Source organism: Hyla sarda, chromosome 12, assembly GCF_029499605.1.
Source record: "Hyla sarda isolate aHylSar1 chromosome 12, aHylSar1.hap1, whole genome shotgun sequence".
Lineage (NCBI taxonomy): Eukaryota > Metazoa > Chordata > Amphibia > Anura > Hylidae > Hyla > Hyla sarda.
This window is the reverse complement of record NC_079200.1, coordinates 41,910,350-41,930,727: the sequence shown is the minus strand read 5'-3', so window position 1 is coordinate 41,930,727 and position 20,378 is coordinate 41,910,350. Positions and strand designations below refer to the sequence as shown.

The window sequence follows — 20,378 nt, the reverse complement described above, 5'->3', positions numbered from 1 at the left end:
CCCGGGGTTTTCCCTTTTTTGCATTTTTGTTTTTCTCCTTACCTTTAAAAAAAATCATAACTTTTTCAATCTTTCACCTAAAAATCCATATGATGGCTTATTTTTTGCACCACCAATTCTACTTTGCAATGACGTCAGTCATTTTACCCAAAAATCTACGGCAAAAGGGAAAAAAAATCAGTGAGACAAAATTGAAAAAAAAAACACCATTTTGTAACTTTTGGGGGCTTCCGTTTCTGCACAGTACATTTTTTGGTAAAAATGACACCTTCTTTTTATTCTGTAGGTCCATACAGTTAAAATGATACCCTATTTATGTAGGTTTGATTTTGTAGTACTTCTGGAAAAAATTTAAACTACATGCAGGAAAATTTAGAAGTTTCAAATTGTCATCTTCTGACCCCTATAACTTTTTATATGGGGCAGTATGAGGGCTCATTTTTTGCGCCATGATCTGAAGTTTTTAGCCGTACCATTTTTGCATTGATAGGACTTATTGACCAAAAATTCACTATTTTGGACTTTGGAATTTTTTTGCGCGCACGCCATTGACCATGTGGTTTAATTCATTTATATATTTTTATAATTCGGATATTTCTGCACGCGGCGATACCACATATGTTATTTACACTGTTTGGTTTTTTTAATGGGAAAAGGGGGGTGATTCAAACTTTTAATAGGGAAGGGGTTAAATGATATTTATTCACTTTTTTTGCAGTGTTATAGCTCCCATAGGGACCTATAACACTGCACACACTGATCTTTTACATCGATGAATGGTTTCTCATAAGAAACCAGTAATCAATGATTCTGCCGCTTGACTGCTCATGCCTGGATCTCAGGCACTGAGCAGTCATTTGGCGATCGGACAGTGAGGAGCCAGGTAGGGGCCCCTCCGGCTGTCTTGTAAGCTGTTCGGGATGCCGCAATTTCACCGCGGCTATCCCGAACCGCTCCCTGAGCTAACCGGCATGGTTTCACTTTCATTTTAGACGCGGCGTTCAACTTTGAACGCTGCGTCTAAAGGGTTAATAGCGCGTGGCAGCGCGATCAATGCCGCGCGCTATTAGCCAGGGGTCCCGCGTTTATAGATCGGGAGCGGACTCGGGGTGTACAGGTACGCCCTGGGTCCTTAACAGGTTAAAGGGATTATATAAGACTGGAAAAAGAGTCTGCTTTTGTCAGACACAGCACCACTCTTGTGAATTGACTGTGTCCGATATTGCAGCTTTGCCTTATTCACTTGAATTAGGCTGACGACAATACATCCAATGAACAAGAGTTGGATTGTGTTTGGGGAGGGGGGAATCCTACCTTTTTTTATTACTCCCATATACCCCTTCAAGATATGCCCTTGGCTTCCTAAGATGGTTTTCCATAATTCTATATAAAATGATATATAGAATGATTGTCTGTGTATTACAATAGGGCTGAATAGTCATTTAATGTTATGTAGTATTATGAATACATTATATTGCATTATACAGTGTATGTCCTTGGTATGTACTTTGCTATAGATTGTATAAAAAAAAAGCACTAAAAGGGGAAATGACACCGGGGTATAGTGTTAATCTGCCTTCCTCTGACATACACACAGGACATGGGTATCACTTGATTAGGGAAGCTCATAGATAAGTCTGCACAGTCCCATTGTCTTCTCATAATTCTCTACTTTATATTTTTGAGGTGGTTGATGGCCCTCGATTTTCTGTACGGACATCGGAAACTGAGAGCTGCCTGCTGATTCGACAAGTGTGTGAAGAAGACAACGGCAGCTACACACTGTGTGTGCAAGACCAGACCGGGAGTATACAACATCACACTAGCCTTGCAGTTGTGGGTGAGTAAGCTGTGGGCAAAGACACTGCCCCATGGTGTGCCCCTATGTGTCAATATCCTACCATGTAAAGATAACCTAGAATTTACCTCTAACCTTTTGATGTGCCAATTAGGGGTCTGGATAGTGGTATACACTGTATAAAAGAGTACAAAAAAAGTCACAATGGAGGAGCACCGTGAAAAGCGTGGATTCTTGATCCTTTTGGGTGCACAGCTCCAGGACCAGACACAGTCCTACAGGCAATATCCAAAAAGGTAGAAGTGGCACTCCAATGTAAGGTGAAAGCAAATAGGCGTTTATTCACACATCGCTAACGTGCGATGTTTCAGCTCACCATTAGAGCCTTTCTCAAGTATGCAATGCTTGAAAAAGGCTCTAGTGGTGAGCCGAAACGTTGTGTGTTACAGATGTATAAATAAATGCCTATTTGCTATGACCTTACATTGGCGTGCCGCTTCTACCTTTTTGGACACTGTATAAAAGAGATAATGCTGTGATCCTATGAGAAGTAATCCAGTTGCAGAACACTACAGTTTCCAGACAACAGATTGCATTCCTCACTGTGTAGATGAAAAGCACTCAAGGTGTACAGTACTTTTCTCTGAAATTCAAAACATAGTAAAAAAAAACAGTGTGCATGTTGTAAAATCCTCTTTTCAGCACATAAACAAACATTTATTACCCACAGTACAAGAGCAAAAGAATTTGCTTTCCTCAGTAAAGCTGGTCATTGCCATTGGATTTTTGTCTGTGTTTTGTTCAAAGCCTAGTGTAGCTGTCCATGGGGGAATCCTTCAGATCAGAATAGTTTGGATTTTTAAGGTTGGATGTTCCAGTCATAACCCCTGTTGAAGAATCCATTCAACTGCAGCCAATAGAACCAGAGTCCACTCCACAGTAGACTTCAATGGAGCCCAATGGACTTTAATGTGATCTATCAGGCTTTCAGCTGTGTCCATGATTCCATCATTTTACAGGATTTAACTAGACAAAAATACTGCTTTCTACATTTTATTTTATTTTTTTAATTAATTTAAATGTAATCTGTGACTGAGGCCCCAGATGAAGAAAATATGCAGATGTGGCCCAGGTGTGGATGACCAGGAAGCTGCCAACTAGCTGTTTTGTTGGCCAGAGTATACAGTTGTTTGGCAACTCTGCAGTTGACTTCACTTGTGTCTAGGAGGTTTTGTGCAGCAAACTCTAGTCTACAATAATTTTATTTTATTTTATTTTTGGATTGCAGATTGCCAATAGATTTAGATCAATTAGTATTTCATTGTAATTGTTTTCTTCAAAAACAACTACAAGAACCACTTAAAAAAAAAAAGCACAAAACACGATCCTTAAAGGGATATTCCAGGAAAAAACTTTATTTTTTATTTTTAATCAACTGGCTCCAGAAAGTTAAACAGATTTGTAAATTACTTCTATTAAAGGGTACCTCTCATCAAAAAAACTTTTAATATATTCTAGATTAATGTATGCAGAATAACTTTACAATTGCATGTTATTAAAAAATATGCTTCTTTCTATTTAATTTTCCACTTTGAAGAAATGACCACTAGGGGTCTCCCTACCAGTCCTGGCAGCAAGCATTTCAGACTCATGCTGGAGTCCTAAAGACTACGAGCTGCCAGTCTGCTTTGTTCACAGCCTGTTTGGCTGTGAGCAAAGCAGGCTGGCAGCTCTGAGTGTTTAGGACTCCAGCACGTGTCAGAAATGATTGCTGACAGGACTGATTGGGAAAAATACAATAGAAAGAAGCATATTTTTCATTTACATGCTATTGGAAAGTTATTCAACATTCATTCATCTAAAATATATCAAAAGTTTATTTGATGAGAGGTATCCTTTAAAAATGTTTAATCCTTTCAATAATTATCAGCTGCTGAAGATGATTTGCTGTTTTCTGTCTGGCAACTGTGCTCTCTGCTGACATCTCTGCTGGTCTTGGGAACTGCACAAAGTAGAAGAGGTTTGCTATGGGGATTTGCTTCTAAACTGGGCGGTTCCCGAGACACATGTCATCAGAGAGCACTAAGACAGAAAAGAACAACTCAACTTCAGCAGCTCATAAGTACTGAAAGGATTAAGATTTTTTAAAAGTAATTTACAAATCTCTGTAACTTTCTGGAGCCAGTTGAGATAGATAGAGAGATAGATAGATATAGATAGATAGATATAGATAGATAGATAGATAGATATATATATATATATCTATCTATATCTATCTATCTATCTATCTATTAATATATATAATATATATAATATATATAATATATATAATATATATAATAAATATATTTCCTGGATAACCCCTTTAAGATATCCATATATGTGCAATGACTGTCAGCTGTACATTTGTTTGGCCACCAGCTCTCTCTAGATCTCCCCATACACCTTATTTTTGGCTCAGCCGAGCATTTAAACAATCGTGACATTTGTGACACAAGAGACTCCTGTCATCTGTTTGTTTGGCACCCCTTCAATAAAACTGCAGGGCACCTATTGGTTTCCATGGCAGCTGGAGGCCTTCTGAAGGCCTTGCCAGTCTGCTCATAGTCTGCCATAGGCCTTGTTCACATGGGGGAAAATAGGCTGAATGCCCACCTGGAAAACGCAGGCAGAAATTCCACAAATAGCATGTTCCACCAGCACTGGGATCACATGGAAATGAGTTGTCTCTCTGAAAGAACTGACTTTCTGCTGAAGCCCAATTGAAAACAATGGGATTCTGCTGCAATGTAATTTTTTAGCAGAACTTTCCTAACAGATTCTGCTTGGAAATTCTGTCGTGTGAACATACCCTTAGGCAGACTTAGGCACCAATATAACTAAGCTATTCTATGCAATAGCATTGTTCAGTATAAGCAATCTAATGATTGCTTATTAAAAAGTCCCTCAGAGGGGGGGAAAAAAGGTTGCACCTTAATAATAAAAAATAAAAAAATACACAACTTTTCCCATTTATTTTTAAATAGAATTAACAAATGTAAACATTTGGTATAGTTGCTGGCGGAATTGCCTGACGTATGAAAATATAACATTATTGATCCGGTACAGTGAATGATGTACACAAAAAAAAAACTACAACACAGAATTGCTGATTATAGGTGACTTTAAAAAAAATAAGTTATCAAAAGTCCCATCTACACCAATACCAATAAAAAAAAATTAAGACCACGGTGCAAAAAATTAGCCTTTTACACAGCCTCATAAACAGAACAATATAAATGTTGTAGAATGTCAATTTTAAGCATAATTATTTTGTTTAAAATAAATAAAAATATAATATAAAATCAAAAAATGTTGCACCATCTTTTAATATCTTTTTAATCGGACTAACAGAATTTTGTGGAGACAAGCTTTTGTAGAGTCAAAAGCAAATCTAAGCTCACAAGCAGAAGACACGGGTTACATCTCACAAATATGCAGGGGTTAGGACAATAGATGTGGAGAATTCACACTAAGATGGGCCATAAATTGTTCAGCTATAGGACCATAGACTTAGATAATGATAGACATAGATAATGATAAGAAAAGGGAGCAGGAGAGAGATTGGTAATTAAGCAGGACATAGTGAGATGCCAAAGAGAATAAAGTACAGCACAGGTTATAAGAAGTTTTGGACTAATACGGCTACTCAAATGTACAATAAATACATAAATTAAAAATATATATGCAAAATCAAAATGGATATCATTGTAACTGTAATGACCCTCAGATAACAAATAGATTTCAGTTTTACCGTAAAGAGCACCTATGTCTATTAAAAGGCGAGAAGAAAAAAACAAAAACACAAGGCCAAAACAGGATGTGTCCTTAAAGGGTTAAATAAATCTTGTATGTTGTAAGGGAAGGATTATGCTGCCCTGAAACCCTGATGATTGACACAATGCAGTTTTTTAGAAGTGCACTACTATAAGCCTTTAGCTATCTCCCCACCACCATTTGCTTTGATGTTTCCACCTCTGCACACTGACTGACAACAACCCAGAGGAATGTGTGGAGGTGGCGATATATTACCTCCTTTTTTATTTAGGTAATACACAAAACAAGCAGTGTGTATCATGTATGTATTGCCAGGCAGTAATCATTAGAGATGAGCAAATCGAAGCTGACGAACCCGAATTCGTTATGAATTTCATGAAATATTCGATTCGCAATGAATGCGAATATCGCCGCTATTCTATCGTGCAAATCCCTTCATTAAATTCCATTTTACAGCGTTCCCAGCTAAAGGAGACCTAAAATGGTGGATCCACATGTGAGTACATGGGGCAGGGGATTATGGGAGGGCGGGAAGGGAGGTAGGCAGGATGACCCTGAATCGCATGCGAGATGCAGTCTATCAGCATTCATTGACCCCTGTGATGTCACAGCCCCTATATAATCGGCAGCCATCTTGCTGCTGCTCATTTCATTCATGCACTGAGAGAGAGGACGGATTGCGTGTGTGTGAATAGCTCATACCACAGCGTTACACTGCAACTGCTACTCACATCAGCATTGTGGACAGACAGGAGTGCAGTGCTTTGGTGTTCTCACTGAGAAGGATCTTATGATATATAAACCTCCTCCTATTCGTGTTATTGAGCATCTCATCAGAGAGGGGCAAATAGATTTTCGTTGCCTCATACATATGAACAAGCTGCCTGAACTTTATGAACCATCTCATCACCTTATTTTTCAGCGCAATTCTTTTTTGCTCCACAAATCATCTGCTGCTTCGAATTGTGTGTAGACTTTATAAAAACCAGTGCACACCATTCCTAACACTTTTTTTTTTTTTGTGGTGCTGCACTGTTGTGTTCTGCTGCTGTTCACAAATGTTTTTTCAGCGGACTGTAGTGCATTTGTCTGCCCTCATAAGTGCATACCACATGCCTACATCACAGCAGTCTACTATTTTGTATCTGTAACAAGTCTAGATACCAAGAAAGTCCTGCCAAAAGTAATCACCTGCTGGTGTTTTACAAAAATACAGATATTTTCTGCGTATTGTTGCGCATTTTTCTGCCCTCATCAGTGCATATCGCATGCGTACATCCACGTAGTGTACCATTTTGTACCTGTTAATCTGTCAAGGACCTACATACTGTGAAAGGACAGCCAAAAGTAATCACCGGCTGCTGTTCTAGACAAATACTGTTTAAAGAGTAGTGAAGCGTGTTGTAATACTCACATACGCACCAAGTATGTCAGGCAGAGAAGTGCCAGGACGTGCACAGAGGAGTGGCAGAGGCCTAAATACTTCAGGCAGAGGTGGCAGCAGACTAGGGGTGAGTTGCAGCGAGAGGCCTGAGCTCCCGTTATCAGCCAGCGGTCGTGTCTCAACCAGCAACCCATCTGCCGTCGTCGATTGATTAACACGCTCATCCACTTCATCACAAGTGACATCTGACAGTCAACAGTCGGTGGGTTCCTCAGACACAACCCTCAGTTGGCATGGCCCAGGAGCAGTCCCTGTCCTCCCATTGCCTTTGTCCTATGCTGTTCCCTCTCCTAGAGAAGTATTTTATGCTTTGGGTTCAGCTCCACTATTCACTGAGGACGATCTAATAGAGGACAGTCAGCAGCTACTGCCCAGCCAAGAAGGGGAGGAGACATGCGCCGCTTCCTCCGCTAGGCAGCCAAGTAGTGATGCGGAGAGTGACGTTGGAGGCGGTGTTGCAAGGGTTCAGGGTCCTGAAGCAGACATTGTTGGGGAACCTGAGGAGGACATCAGTTACGTGCACACAACTGTTGATGATGATGATGCCGATCGCAATTGGGAGCCGGGTGCAGAAGGGGCTTCATCATCATCAGGAGAAGAGTTGCAGGTTGCCCTTGAGGCAGCAACTGAGCCAGCAAGGCGGTAGCACGGTTGGCAGTCAGCATGGTGGCAGGAGTGGATATTCTGGAGCCAAACGTGCCCAGGGGAGACCACCTGCTTCGCGGCAGCCTACCTTTCCTGGAGGTAGTGGAACAGGGGTTCCTGGAGACAGCACCAGTAGCAGTCAATTAGTGTCGACTGTGGCAGTTTTTCATCAGGCATCCGGAGGAGGTTCACGTAGCGACATGCAAGATGTGTCGGCAGAAGGTGAAGCGTGGCCAGGGTCCCAATGTCGGCACCACGGCCCTGCATCAACACATGCTTTGCCACCATAAAGCGGCCTGGGAGAACCGTGGCTCCGATGTAGTGGTCCAGCCTGATGCATCACCCAGTGGCCATCCGCTCCCTCCTTCATCCAGCCAAGGCTCCACCACCTCATCCAAAGGGAGCTGTGTGTCAAACCCTCCTTCTGTCGCTCCAGATGCTCTTGCTTCTCCCTCCCGCTTTTAGTCAGCCATTCCGCCAACAATCCATTGGCGAAGCCATGTCCAAGAGACAACAGTATGCGCCCACTCATCCAACTTCTGGTGCAGAAGTTGAATGTGCTCCTGTCCAAGTTGCTGGTGCTGCAGTCCATCCTTTTTCAAGTGGTGGACTCTGCACCTTTCAGAGAATTGATGTCTTGTGCCGAGCAGAGGTGGAGATTCCCAAGCCGTCATTTCTTTGCGAATAAGGCAGTACCAGCCCTGCATAAATTCGTACAAGAGAAGGTGGGCCAGTGCTTGAGCCTGTCAGTGTGTTCAAAAGTGCACGGCAGTGCCAACGTGTGGAGCTGTAACTACGGGCAGGGACAATACTTGTCTTTTACGGCCCACTGGGTAAATGTGGTTCCTGCACAGCCACAACAGCAACTTGGACAGGTCACACCGCTTCCTCCTCCATGCTCTCGCTCTCAGGCAGTTGGTCCTGTGGCAGTTTGCAACTCCGCCTCCTCATCCTCCACCGTGTCCTTGGCCTCCACTGCACGTCCAAATCTCGGTGGCCCTTCATCGTACCATGTGTGTAGGGCACGGCGGTGTCACGCTGTTCTTCACATGGTTTGCCTTGGCGAAAAGTCTTGGAAACAATGGCCGGTCAGGGCAATGGAGATGTTGCGCCTACATCTCATGACCACATGAGCCCTGTGGGGGCTTGTTGGATTTGGTCCTTTGTACCCACACGCTGGGGTCCGGGACACTCAAAGTTTGATTTAAATTTCAAATAAAAAAATCAGACATTTCAATGGTCTCCTCATGCATCAGCCAACTCCAGGCTGTGTCATTCAGGCAATATATGGTTTACTGATGCCGCTGCTTGGATTGGGTCTGCAAATTAAAATTTTATCATAGGTAGCACCTGCTATCCAAAATTTTCTTTAAAAATTTCAACATTTTTTCTTTTTTTTTCTTAGGGATTGTGAAGCCCTGGTGTGTACTCATGCATCAGCCAACTCCAGGCTGTGTCATTCAGGCAATATATGGTTTACTGATTCTGCTGCTGGGCCTGGGTCTGGGAAATTCAAATTTTATCATAGGTAGCACCCGCTATCCAAAATCTTTGGTTAAAATTTCTAAATTAATCTTTTAATCTTAGGGATTGTGAAGGCCTAGTGCCTACTCATGCCTACCTACGCCTACAACACCTCCACGCTGTGTCATTCAGCCACTATATGGTCTCCTCATGCTGCCAACACCTCCACGCTGTTTCATTCAGCCACTATATGGTCTCCTGACACTGATGCCACCACCAGGCTCTGTCATTGTGCTGCTGTGCGGCAGTGATTCTAAAAGCGATGTCGGTAATCTGCATGTTATTCTGAATAACAGTATTATTTCACTACCCCAGCACACTCCATATGCGTTTTAGAACACAGCAAAGTGTTCTATACCCCTATAGAGGCTGTCTGTAGGCTAGAAATATCCTTTTTTTAATATAGATTCGCCGTGAAAAAATTTGCATCAAAACAAACTTTTTCGGAAAATTCGGCAGATCGGCCGAATCGAATTTTTGAAAAGTTCGCTCATCTCTAGTAGTCATAATAGTTCCTATAGGCAATCTGGTATTTCCCTAAATAGGCTCCAATACAAACCTGTAGAATGTTTCTACGAAATGTCACAAGTTTTGCTAAATGTATAGTGATGGTTGGGAGTAACTTTTTAATCCAACATCTGATCCTAATATAGACTCTACCTCCAACAGAGGCAATTTCCCTTTTAAAGGAGTAGTCCAGTGGTGATTCAGTGGTGAGCAACTTATCCCCTATCCTAAGGATAGGGGAGAAGTTGCAGATCGCGGGGGGTCCGACCGCTGGGGCCCCCTGCGATCTCCTGTACGGAGCCCCGACAGCCCGCTGGAAGGGGGCGTGTCGACCTCCGCACGAGGCGGCGGCCGACACGCCCCTTCAATACAACTCTATGGCAGAGCCGAAGCGCTGCCTTCGGCAATCTCCGGCTCTGCCATAGAGATGTATTGAGGGGGCGTGTCGGCCGCCGCCTCGTGCGGGGGTCGACACCCGCTATCTCGGCGGAGAGCCGGGGCCCCGTACAGAGAGATCGCAGGGGGCCCCAGCGGTCGGACCCCCCGCGATCTCAAACTTATCCCCTATCCTTAGGATAGGGGATAAGTTTTTCACCACTGGACTACCCCTTTAACTAGATCAGCTCAAGCAACCCCTTCATAGTATACATCTGGAGAATTCTTGATCTATTGGATGCATTCAATGTATTTTTCCCCTGTACGGGCAGTAGGACAGATAATGTCCTCTCCAACACCTTTTTAGAGGCCTTCTATTTCCAAGCCTCATCCCCCGACTCGCACCCTGTTATATAATAAATATATATATCTTTTTTTGTTCTTGGGAGCGGTTACTCTTTGAATCCTTTTAATACAGGATTTCCATTAATAAGGTAGAGAGGAACAAAGCACTCATAATATTGCACATAAATCCTTTGGCATGTGGAGCTCACAAGAAAAATAACCGGTTACTAACACGATGGTACAGGTGTCCTGTGGTTTTACACAAAATATACGCATCTGTTCTAAAGGGGTTTGACATTGTTGTTCTGAGAGAGCGACTATGCTGCTCAGGTGGTGGGAATGTGAGGAGCTACAGCCTTTTAAGAAAACCGTCTTTACATAAGAATGTAAGTGGTTACAGTATACCTACCAGTTTCTATTTAGGCCAATAATAAGGTTTTGCTAAGGCATTTCCTTGCCAGTGCATTGGCAGTGTCACTGGAGAGATGCTTGACCCCAAACAAGTAGTTAGACATCACGAGGGGCGTGGTCGTGACGTCAAGACCCCCGCCGCCGGCACCCAACGTTCTAAACGAACACTAGGTGCTGCACAGAGATTGAAGGGGTCCCAGCTGCGGGACCCCCCAGGATCAGATGTATAGGAGCGGAGTACCCATTTAGGGCTACACCTACTGTAGATGGGAGTTTACAGCTACCTTAGCACTGCAACTTTATGGAATTAGTACAATGTATGACCTGCCTGAGGATGTGCCACACATATATTGCATACAGTGTTTTTTTTTTATGTATGTGTAATAAAATAAAAAATAATAAACACAACTTAAGACTAACTTTTAGTTTTTAAATATGTATGTTGGTTTTTATGCATACGTGTATGGTAAGTCACAAACAACTGGATTTGTGTTTTATATCTTACGCATCTGTAGATTTAGATTGGGGGTTCTAAAAATAACTTTGTGTGCCCACCTCTCTCTTACAGAGTATGCTCATCCATCTGTTTCCAGTAGTACCATTCACAATAGCTCAGTGAGCACACTCTGCTCTGTCCAATACTCCTACCCATCTCTATAGAGCAGTGTTTCCCAACCGGGGTGCCTCCAGCTGTTGCAAACCTACAACTTCCAGCATGCCCGGACAGCCAAAGGCTGTCCGGGCAAACTGGAAATTGTAGTTTTGCAACAACTTTAGGCACCCTGGTTGGGAAACACTGCTACAGAGAGAGACAGCACAGACTCTTGTTAAAGGGGTACTCCGGCCCTAAGACATCTTATCGAAAGCATAGGGGATGAGATGTCTCGCCGCTGGGCCTCCCGCAATCTTGCATTCAGCACCCACCTTGGGGAGCTGGCCGTCACGCCCCCTCCCATAGATTTGCATAGCTGGGGTGGGGCGTGACATCAAGCGGGGGCGGAGTCGTGATGTCACTATACTCCGGCCCCGTGGTCGCCACACGGCAGATTCTGAGCTGGCAGTGCGGCGTGCAACTCCCCGGGATGGGTGCTGAATGCAAGATTGTGGGGGTCCCAAGCGGCGGGACCCCCGCAGTCAGACGGTGAATGACGTGCAACCAGGGTAATACGGGGAATGGGAGGACTACAGTACCCAGAAAGATTATCAGAATTAGGGTTATTTCGTTTAGAAAAAAGAAGGCTTAGGGGAGACCTAATAACTATGTATAAATATATCAGGGGACCATACAGAGATCTCTCCCATGATCTATTTATACCCAGGACTGTATCTATAACAAGGGGGCATCCTCTACGTTTAGAGGAAAGAAGGTTTCTACACCAGCACAGACGGGGTTCTTTACTGTATGAGCAGTGAGACTGTGGAATTCTCTGCCTGAGGTGGTGGTCATGGGGAACTCTGTAAAATAATTTTAAAAGGGGTCTGGATGCATTTCTGGAGAGTAATAACATTACAGGTTATGTAAATTAGAATTATAGGGACAGAACGTTGATCCAGGGATTTATTCTAACTGGAGTCGGGAAGGAATTTTTTTACCTCTAGTATGAGGTTTTTTTTTTGCCTTCCTCTGGATTAACTCAGTAGGGACTCATTAGGGATATAGGTTGAATGAGATGGACTCTGGTCTTTTTTCAACCTTATAAACTATGTTAATATGTCTTAGGGCCGGAGTACCCCTTAAGGACTCAGCCCATTTTAGCCTTAAGGACTCAGACAATTTAATTTTTACGTTTTTCATTTTTTCCTCCTCGCCTTCTAATAATCATAACTCTTTTATATTTTCATCCACAGACTAGTATGAGGGCTTGTTTTTTGCGCAAACAGTTGTCCTTTGTAATGACATCACTCATTATATCATAAAATGTATGGCACAACCAAAAAACATTATTTTTGTGGGGAGATTAAGAAAAACGCAATTTTGCTAATTTTGGAAGCTTTCGTTTTCACGCTGTACAATTTACGGTAAAAATGATGTGTGTTCTTTATTCTGAGGGTCAATACGATTAAAATTATACCCATTATTACATACTTTTATATTATTGTTGTGCTTAAAAAAAATCACAAACTTTTTAACCAAATTAGTACGTTTATAATCCCTTTATTTTGATGACCTATAACTTTTTTTATTTTTCCGTATAAGGGGCGGTATGAGGGCTCATTTTTTGCGCCATGATCTGTACTTTTTTTTGATACCACATTTGCATATAAAAAACTTTTAATACATTTTTTATAATTTTTTTTTATAAAATGTATTAAAGTAGCAATTTTGGAGTTTGATTTTTTTTTTTTTTTTTTTTTACGTTCACGACGTTCACCGTACGGGATCATTAACATTTTATTTTAATAGTTCGGACATTTACGCACACGGCGATACCAAATATGTCTAAAATTTCTTTTTTACGCTTTTTGGGGGTAAAATAGGAAAAAACTGACATTTTACTTTTTTATTGGGGGAGGGGATTTTTCACTTTTTTTTTTTTTACTTTTACATTTTTTTTTTACACTTTAATAGTCCCCATAGGGGACTATTCATAGCAATACCATGATTGCTAATACTGATCTGTTCTATGTATAGAACAGATCAGTGTTATCGGCTATCTTCTGTTCTGGTCTGCTCGATCACAGACAAGAGCAGAAGACGCCGGGAGCCGGAAGGAGGAAGGTGAGGGGACCTCCGTGCGGCGTTCTGAATTATCGGATCCCCGCAGCAGCGCTGCGGGCGATCCGATCGTTCATTTAAATCGCGCACTGCCGCAGATGCCGGGATCTGTATTGATCCCGGCACCTGAGGGGTTAATTGGCCATTGCCGGCGGGTCCCTGGCTGCGATCAGCAGCCGGGATAAGCCGCGCATGACACGGGCATCGCTCCGATGCCCGCGGTTATGCACAGGACGTAAATGTACGTCCTGGTGCGTTAAGTACCACCGCACCAGGACGTACATTTACGTCCTGTGTCCTTAAGGGGTTAAAGTACACTCCATATTTAACAGGATCTGCAGACCTTCTGACTTTCCTCTGAAATCTGCCATCTGAGAAAAGGCCCAAAGCACCATGTGTATTTTGGGGAAGATTTCTCAAAACCTCTCCAGAGGAAAAGTTGCCCATAGCAATCAATCAGATCGCTTCTTTCATTTTTAACAAGGCCTCTGAAAAATGTAGGAATCAATCTGATTGGTTGCTATGGGCTACTGGGCAACTTTTTTTTCCCCTCTGCACTGGATTTGATAAATCTCCCCCTTTGTGCTTGACCAGTCCTGTTGAAATTTGAATTGGCTTCTCCTTCTTAACAGTGGGGTTCCAATGGCCAGCACCTCGCGTACCTTATTGACCAGTCTTATGTTTGACTCCCCCTTTAGTTTTTTCGAATTCCTTTTTAGTTGAATTATAATTCTTTCTTTTCATACAGATCGCCCATCTCCACCCTCAGGGAAGCCCGTCATCTCAGCTTTGCAGCAATCGTCTCTCACCCTCTCCTGGTCAGGGCCATGTTATGATGGTGGTAGTGCGGTTCTGAGATACAGTATAGAAGTAAAGCAGGCTGGGCAGGACGAATGGCGGCTACTGACAGACACCTGTACTAGCACCTCTTATCTTGTAAAGGAAGGACTTGTGCCAGGAGAACGATACCAGTTTCGAGTGAGCGCTGCCAATGCGTATGGTATTAGTAAAGCCGGAGCCGAGTCTGATGCTGTTATCATGTCTTCTACTGGAGGTGAGCGAATGGCATGTAGCTGTATACACACAGACTGCTCTTCCTAGGCTGGAATTCACTACTATTGCAACTTGTACAAAATAGAAATGTTTGAGAAAAACTGTGCTAGCTTAAGAGAGTAGCTAATATTCCCAATTTAAGAGGTTTTATGCAAGTGTTTCACAACCAGGGTGCCCCCAGCTGTTTTAAAACTACAACCCCCAGCATGCCTGGACAGTTTTGAAACAGCTGGAGGCACCCTGGTTGGGAAACACTGTTTTATGCGATTAGAAAAATTTTGTTTCCATCCCCCCCCAAGGCTTATTTGCCCCTTTCATCCATAGCCTTTAACTGGTATTACAGCCTGACTTGCTTAAATATAACAGGCCTAAACTTTGGCCACATACAAGAACCAAACAGCAAAAGGAGGTTATACAAACTTAACGCCAAGGGGGCTTTTTTTGTCTTTGTTTTTTTTGGGGGGCATTCTACCTGCATGGATACAGGTTTACACCTAAATTGAACCTGTAGTATTACAATTCTAGCATACATTTGGTAGTGAATGCTTACTTCATAAAAGGTAGATTCACACCCAGCAGATCATTTGCTATTTTTTTTTTTTTTAGTTTTACTTATATTTTCTGTGGCATGTACATGGATTTCCCGTCCAGATGTCTGCAGACAATCTGCCACATGTAAATTCACTCGTACAACCACATTGTGACAATCCTCTTCTCCCTCATTTCTTTACAGAAGATGACCCTGAGTGTGAGGAAACTGTTGAATACACAGAAGTCTCCATCAACAACACTGACCGGGTGGATGACCTTTATGTTAAGCTGGAAAAGCTAGGAATGTAAGTGGAGACTGGAAGCGTACTTGTTGTTTTTAATATGGTATGGATAAGAATTTTCATATCAATTGCTGTTATTAGTGGGGTCATGAGTGATGGGGAGCAGTCGTGACTGAGCCTTGGTAACTGAGTGAGCCCAATACCCCAACTTCACATAAAAACCCTAAGGCTATCAGTGGCATTAGGAGCAATAAAGATTTTGCAACTTACAAGCACGTGGATTTAAAGTCCCATCATGCCCTTACGGCCTACGTGAGGTTGTAGTTTTGCAACAGCTGGAGGACCACAGGTTGGGGACCATTGGATTATCACTAGCTCATGATTAGCACTAAATTGACTACAGTTGTCTTGCGCCATCTAGTGCCCATATGTCAGACTGAAACGCCTTTTAATTTCTGTAAACATTTCGAGGTCATGTATCATCAGAGAGGCTTTTGTGCACCAAGGTGCATGTTTTTGCACGTGTTTTATCTGGTAATCATGATATGGTGTGTGCCTTTTTAATACATGCGGGACTTTTGGTTGAGCAGCTATAATTCTAGGGTCGGGGCAATTCTAGGGTCGGGGCTCGCGAAGTGTCAGTGATACATGTACACATACATGTAGTGACTAAAAGGCTCAAGTACAGAAGACACAGACGGGCGCAGTAAGACCATCTCATCTGACCGCATAAAGTAAACAGTTATCTGTATATATTGCTGCTTATTGTATGGCCCTTAAGTGGTAAAGCAGCACTACTCAGCATTGAGGCTTAACCCCTTCACCGCTCGGCTAGTACATAGCTCTCAGCCCTGCGAGGGGAGATGGTAAACAGCGATTTTTATAGATTACTGTTTAATGTCTGTTCACAAGAGTTAAGTAGCGATACACGTCAACGCTATTTAACTTCTTCCTTGCAGGGCAGGTGGCATAACATTTTTGCATCCTGCTTAGCCTGATCAGCGCCCGTGGTGGTTTAGCTGCCAGCACAGTTCAGCCATGTAGAGAGCAGAGACTCCTGTCAATAAAATGACAGGAGTCTGGGCTTCTCTGCAGAGTACAGTGGTGCACACTGCTGTACACCGTTCGGCTAGTGGAAATAAGTAGTGATGACATGCTACTACTTATCTACTAATACTCCGTGAGCCAAGCATGCTGCACATCATAAACCGCACATCATATAAAAAAAATTGGATCAAAAAATTGGTACAGCAGTGAAACCATGTCCAAAACACACCCACTGACATTCTCAGCGTAGAAAGGCATCTGCACCAGCCCAAAACACAAAGGTGCACCAACTGACGAGGTGCACTGGGCTTGATACATCCGCCCCTATGTGTTTGGTAAATGTAGTTGAGCATGTAGCTGCAACACTTTTTAGTGCGTTATACCTTCCTACACTTCTATCTGTATTTCTTCCAGGGGTAAATTTGGCCAAGTCTACAAGCTACAGGAAAAGGCCAGTGGAAAAATCCGTGCTGGAAAGTTCACTAAGGCACGGCTCCAAAAAGACATAGCAAATGCTCGTGCAGAAGTTGAGCTGATGAACAAACTCCATCACCCCCGTCTGGTGCAATGTTTAGCTGCTTTCCAGGAACCCAGCTGCATGATCCTGGTGCTCGAGTAGTAAGTTCTGGCCCCTTGCTTCTCTGGATGATCTCCCTTTACTCATTTTTAGTTTTTTACCTTACCCCCCATGTCTCTTCCTCCCAGTATCGCAGGTGGCGAGCTGTTTGAAAGGATTGTAGCAGATGATTTTGAGCACACAGAGATCACAAGTATTGAATACGTGTCGCAGATTCTTAGCGGGTTGGGATATATGCACAAACAGGGCATCGTCCATCTCGACCTCAAACCTGAGAACATTGTCTGCGTCAGCAAAGTCAACACCCAAGTCAAAATCATTGACTTTGGCCTGGCCAGGAAATTAGGTAAGATGTAGACCTTATGTGAACCTACAATATGCCACACGGGCACACACATTCACACCATCTATGAGATGAGAGCTGTGAAATTCAGCCTTGATCACCTTACATTACACATATATTCACAGCCATTGAGAAAGTCACTTGTGAGAATGTTTAACTGATAAGAGTAACCAAAGAATGCTGGGAGCTGTAGTAAAAAGGGAACAGGTCACCATAAAAATGCTGCCTAATCTACCATCAACATGTTGCAGAGCAGGAGAAGCTTATTGATCGAAAGCGTTACTCATGCTGCACCAATACCCAAAAGTGTAATATGTCGAAAAAAGTACAGAACAAAGAGAATTTTCTCTATGAGCAAGTATACAGCTGTCAGTCACTGATTAGGACCGCCCACTAGACTCCTAACCCAGAATGCATGAGATTTCATTCAATAAATGAAAAGTTACCTGAATATTTTCCCCGCAACACTTTTTATCTACCTACTTAGCTCCTTCTGCTCTAACATGTTGCCTGCAGATTAGGCTGCTGTTTAAAGTGTTTTTGACAAAGATAAAGTTGTTCAAAGTTTCTTTATTATTCAAGTCAACATGTGCTTTATTTATTAATTCTTCTTTTACCCATCTTGCTCAGAATAATGATCACTAACTTTGCAATAGTCCCAGAGTCAAGATCTCTAGGACTGGCAACGTATCATCATTGTGTAGATCAGACTTGTGTGTAGATACAGCTTTTATGTGCTTGTGCATGGTTTCTCTTTGTACAAGCCACTTTAGCTGATTACTTGTAGACTTATGTGAATCCCTATATGGGTTGGCATATAAAACTAGTGGCACACAGCTTTGGTCTGCAAGATATTTATCAAATAGGTCAATTAAGTAAATACTTCATCTTAACACTTCTTTTAAATGTGCACTAAAGTTAAGCTAACAGAACCTCTATAAACATTAAACTAAGAAAATTGTGTAATGCATGAATCTGGATGTACTGAATTTGCTGTTTTTACGCATTTAGAACCAGGAGTGCCAGTGAAGGTGTTGCAGGGTACAGCAGAGTTTGTGGCACCTGAAGTTATCGCATTTGAACCAGTGGGGTTTACTACTGATATGTGGAGCCTTGGAGTAATATGCTACATCCTGTAAGTTATTCTATCAGTACCTAGTCTTGCCGATCTAAGGCTCCTTTCACACTATATGTTGCTCCGTTTTAAAGACCCATTACGAAGTCCTTTTCAGAAAACCCTTAAAAACAACCGTTAAATGGCCGTTACAAAATCCCATTCAAGTCGATGGGATTTTTTGATTATCCGTTATCACCCTTCGTTATTTGTGACTGGAGAAAAAAAGTTACATGCACCAATTTTTCTCCCATCACAAATAACATCTGTTATTTGCTGTTTTTAAGGGTTTTCTTAACGGGACAGTGTAACGAGTTTTTAAAACAGAGCAACATTTAGTGTGAAAGGAGCTTAACACTGTAAACCATTGTCGTGAACTAGAAAAAAAGATTTTCTTCATTCTCTGACTTAAATTTTCTTTTTATTGCAGGTTGAGTGGAGATTCTCCTTTCCAAGGTGACAATGACACAGAGACCTTGCAGAACATTACTTCTGGGAACTGGGAATTTGATGAAGAAACGGACTCCTTATTATCTGGCTCTGCTAAAGACTTCATCCGACGGCTGCTGCAGAAGAACATGAAGTAAGCAACTTGACTGTATAGCAGTAAGATAAGAGGTGGAATTGAAGTAACTAAAGTCAATGATTACATAAACCAGTACTTAGGTGGACACTGCAATCATCTATAATATTAGTGTTCTAAGAGTCATGGACTTTAGGAATGTTACATTAGTGGAGTGCAGGCCCACACTAAATGTAACCATGTACATGGTAGTCAGCTAAATGCTTGCCGACAGCTGATTCCCTCATACATATGCACATTACGCTTGAGGAAGCATGCATGTGTTTTCCTTGAGAAGATGAGAGAAGGCTGCAGCCAGAAACCTCCAGTGGTGCCTTCTCTTATGGTGCCCATGCGCCTTCAATAGGTGTCGATAGATGTTCGTCCAAGAGTTATCTCTCCCATTCACCCCGTAGACATGAACCAATTGACTAAACGTTTATGGTTTCCAAATTATGGTTTCCAAGCTGTTGACAAACAGCTCTTGTGGTGGCTTGGCTCCCCAAAAACAAAGGAGTTAGGCAGTTGAAATTCCTCTTGCATGATCCTTCTCTTCATCTGTTAGAGATTTGGGAGGCCTCGATACATTTTAGATGGTAAGTGTGTGTGGGGGGGGGGGGGGGGGGCTTAAGGTAAACCTAAGGATAGGGCATATTAATACAGCATGCCTGATCCTTTTCTCCCCTGACATCATCTGTTGGGGGAGATTCGTTAGGTCCTCGTAGACATTACAGTCTAGCTAACTTTTCTAATGTAGGGAGCTTTTAGCTGGATGATGCTCTGTAAAGTACCTTTGCAACCTTAGTGCCCAAATAATACAATGATAATGTGCCTATTAGTGTTGAGTGCGAATATTCGAAATGCTATTTTTTACTGCAAATATCGGCATTTTACGAATATATTCGTAATGACGTATAATCCAAATCTTCCTGAATATCGGCACTTCGTCAGAGGACACTGATCCCTCCCTCCCTTCTTTTAGGTGAATGCGAATTTCATGTGAATTTCCGCATGGAAAAAAGAAATTTACATAGTGAATATGTGAATTTCGCGAACATAGGAAGAATATTCGTCCATATGTTTGTGAAATATCGCGAATTCGGTCTTTCCATAGGTCTGAGGGGGGGGGGCAAGATCCACCTGTGCAAGTGGTGCCCATCAGTATTGCACACCATAAAGGCCATCCCTGTTAAAAGAGAGATTGGTGGAGATTGCAGAGGAAAAGTGGTTGCTCCTTTTTGTTTTTTCATTGCTTGTTTTATTTAAAAATAAATAAATCTGATTCTATGGGCAACTGCTCCACCCTCTCTCTAAACAGTTTTTGATAA

General features: G+C 42.4%; 1 protein-coding gene across 4 annotated transcripts in view; it reads left to right on the top strand.

Moving 5' to 3' along the window:
* LOC130296566 (myosin light chain kinase, smooth muscle-like) overlaps positions 1-20,378 on the top strand; it is a 105,398-nt gene that overhangs the window by 76,232 nt on the left and 8,788 nt on the right. For all 4 annotated transcript variants that reach the window (XM_056548225.1, XM_056548227.1, XM_056548224.1 and 1 more), the window contains 7 exons: positions 1,687-1,840; positions 14,330-14,635; positions 15,368-15,470; positions 16,869-17,072; positions 17,160-17,377; positions 18,386-18,509; positions 18,919-19,071. In XM_056548225.1, the coding sequence (XP_056404200.1) occupies positions 1,687-1,840; positions 14,330-14,635; positions 15,368-15,470; positions 16,869-17,072; positions 17,160-17,377; positions 18,386-18,509; positions 18,919-19,071 (1,262 nt within the window). The remainder of the gene's footprint in view (positions 1-1,686; positions 1,841-14,329; positions 14,636-15,367; positions 15,471-16,868; positions 17,073-17,159; positions 17,378-18,385; positions 18,510-18,918; positions 19,072-20,378) is intronic.